At 39.6% G+C, this 2993-nt stretch overlaps 1 protein-coding gene across 1 annotated transcript; it reads left to right on the forward strand.

Moving 5' to 3' along the window:
* The first annotated feature begins 222 nt into the window (after positions 1–222).
* LOC108483376 (protein LATERAL ROOT PRIMORDIUM 1-like) lies at positions 223–2993 on the forward strand. Its single transcript, XM_017786740.2, has 2 exons — positions 223–2164; positions 2323–2993. Exons 1-2 carry the CDS (start codon positions 1459–1461, stop codon positions 2649–2651), a joined length of 1035 nt encoding a protein of 344 aa, XP_017642229.1. The 5' UTR covers positions 223–1458; the 3' UTR covers positions 2652–2993.

Genomic DNA, 2993 nt, shown 5'->3' on the forward strand with positions numbered 1-2993 from the left:
TATTTTAAAATGATTATATAAGAATCTAATATCTATAAAAATGTTTAAATAAAGGTTAAGCCTTCTAAAATATTAAATAAAGACTAAATTTGCCCAAATAAGAATTTCTCGATTATTATAAAGCATGTTTCAAATTATGTTTTTATTCTTTAATTTTATTTTCAATTGTTATACATCTTATTTTAAAATGAGACACCCTTGAAAAATTATGCTCTAACTTGAGCATTTAGTGTAATCCGGGTCGAATTTATGAAACCGAGCACTCCATGGAAAGGTGGACAGTGAGGTGAGTTTAAAGAGGGCGCAAAAAATTACAAAAACTAAAGAACAAAAGTCTTTATACCCTTTTTTCTCATCATTCATTCTATAGTTAGCGTGTGATTATTGGAGAGAGAGGGAGAGAGAAAGCAAAGCAAAAGGGAGTGAGAGGTAGAGAGGAACCCACCTCAGTATTGCTTTCTAGTAAATAAAAGGAACAAACCAAATTAAAAATAAACAAAGAACATGTAGCTGATGAAGGAAAAGATGTGGACTGGAAGAGAAAGGTCGGCAACAAACAACTACTGAAGAAGAAACATACATATATATAAGAAATAAAGAAAGACAACAGAAGAAAAGGCTCGTTTCGTTACTTCATCCTAATACATATGTTTTTTTGTTATCTTATATTACTACAAGACTGCAGTAGTTTCAGAAGACCAGTAGTTTCAGCTTGGCTTGGGGCTTTCATTTGATTTCCTTTCAAATTTTTTTCCTCCTTCCTATTATATGTTTTAGTTAACCCAGAAGGGAACTGAGTCAAAGTGACAGTAGCAGTAGCCGCAGCTAAGCTAACAGAAAACTCGCAATCTCTTTCAGTATAGCTAGCAGATTAATGGCAGAAGGCAAAGGAGAGCCAAAAAAAAAAAAAGAAATAAACAATTCTGCTTGCTGTGCTGTTCACTAATTGGAAAGCCACCCAACAAAGAAGATCTCTTTCTCTTTCTTTTTATCTTCTTCTGTTACAATTTCAGAGATTCGACCCCACCCTTTCCCCCTTCTCTCTAACTCATATAACACCTAAATAGAGAGATATCTTCTTTCTCCACTTCTCTCCATCTTTTCTTTTTTGGTTTTTCCCTTGTTTTCCTTTTTCATATTGAAACTTGACTTTTACTCTTGATTATGTTTTATGTTTGTAAAGATTGAGTTTTCAGCAATTGAAGGAGACGTCTTTATCTATATAATTTCGTTATTATCGTTGTCATTGTGGCTACCACAAGAAGGCAGCTACCTTCAGACTCAGGAGCCTTTGCAGATTGGGCGACATCATCGTCCGCAGCAATCCGAGCTGGCCCCGATGACCTGTCCCTTGGCTTCAACGCAAACGCGGCTGCCGCGGTGGCTGCTCCACCTGGATCCACCAGCGCTCAATGGCCACCCTCAGCTCGTCCACTCAACTACGGGCTTCCTTCTGAAATGGGGATGGTTGGTCTCCGCGATTTCGTTGTTGTTGCTCCTGCGTCTTTTAACCATCATCACCATCACCATCACCACCATGCTCAAGATCCCATCATCGGAAATGATCAAATCAACGGTCAAAATGCTGCCACGGCACTTGGTGTTGGCGTTGGTGTTTTCCCACTCCTTACAGCATCTCCATGCTTAGCTCCTCAAAATATGGAAGATTCTGATTTAGTGAATAACAGTGGTCGTAACAAACTCAGTGGGATGCAGTTATGGCAGAACCAAACCTCTCCTAATTATCTTAAAAAACCATCTTCAATCCTTGACAATAACAATTCTTCCATGAATTTGATACAAACCAGTGGTGGCGGTGGGATGGGAGGTGGGAGTGGTGGCTCAGGTACAAGCTCAGGGACTACATGTCAAGATTGTGGGAACCAGTCCAAGAAAGATTGTAGTCATAGGAGATGTAGAACATGCTGTAAAAGTCGGGGATTTGATTGCCCTACTCACGTGAAGAGCACGTGGGTACCTGCTGCTAGGAGAAGAGAGCGCCAGCTGATGGCGGCCGCCCCTACTACTGCCTGTGCTGGCTCGTCAGGGTCTACTTCTGGGGCTAAGAAGCCGAGACTTGTGACTTCACAGACTACAACTACTCCTCATACATCAACTTCAAACACTACTCCAAGAAGCTTAGACACTAGCTCAAGTCACCAAGGTTTGCTTTTTGCCTTCTCTTTTGTTGCTTGGTTTTCTAGTTCATGGCTTTATTTATTTAGCAAGATTGGTTTATTCTTTAATTGTTAGGGTTGTTTCAGGAGGCTGAATTTGAGTAGGGTTTTGACTGAATTTTTCTTTTTTCTTTTTACTATGCAGATGCAGGCTTTAAAGAGACATTGCCGGGGCAAGTACGTGCACCGGCGGTATTCAAGTGTGTAAGAGTGACAGCAGTAGAGGATGGTGAAGATGAGTATGCATATCAAGCAGTTGTTAAGATTGGTGGACATGTGTTCAAAGGGTTCCTTTATGACCAAGGAGTTGAAGGAAGAGATGGGTTTCCAAATATATCTGAATTGCATCTTGGTGGCGGCAGTGGGACAAATGGGGGTTCATCATCCTCACCTGTTCTTGATCCTTCTCAGGTATATGCCGCCACTGGAGGTGGCTTGCTTGGTGGTTCAACTTATGGTAATCCAATAAACTGAGGAGTAAACAATAGTGGATTGATTGATATGGGGTTTCATTCTCCTCTAAAATCCTTCCTTTTTCTGCTGCATACTAATTATTCATATGGTTTGGTAAATTCTCACTTTGTAGATTCAATATCCATATTAAATATTTTTTTTTTCCTTTTCTGGGGTTTCAACTGTGTCTTTGGCCTTCGATTTTTCCTGTTTATTTGTCTTTAAAATTGCACTCAAGTGGGTCATACTGATCATCTTGTCAACGAGTTTACATTTACTTACCCTATTAGAACATGTTTTGTAGCGAATTTACAGATCGTATAAAATAAAGCTAAGATCTTGAGATCCTGCATTTCTACAAAA

This window comes from Gossypium arboreum, chromosome 7, assembly GCF_025698485.1.
Source record: "Gossypium arboreum isolate Shixiya-1 chromosome 7, ASM2569848v2, whole genome shotgun sequence".
Taxonomy (NCBI): domain Eukaryota; kingdom Viridiplantae; phylum Streptophyta; class Magnoliopsida; order Malvales; family Malvaceae; genus Gossypium; species Gossypium arboreum.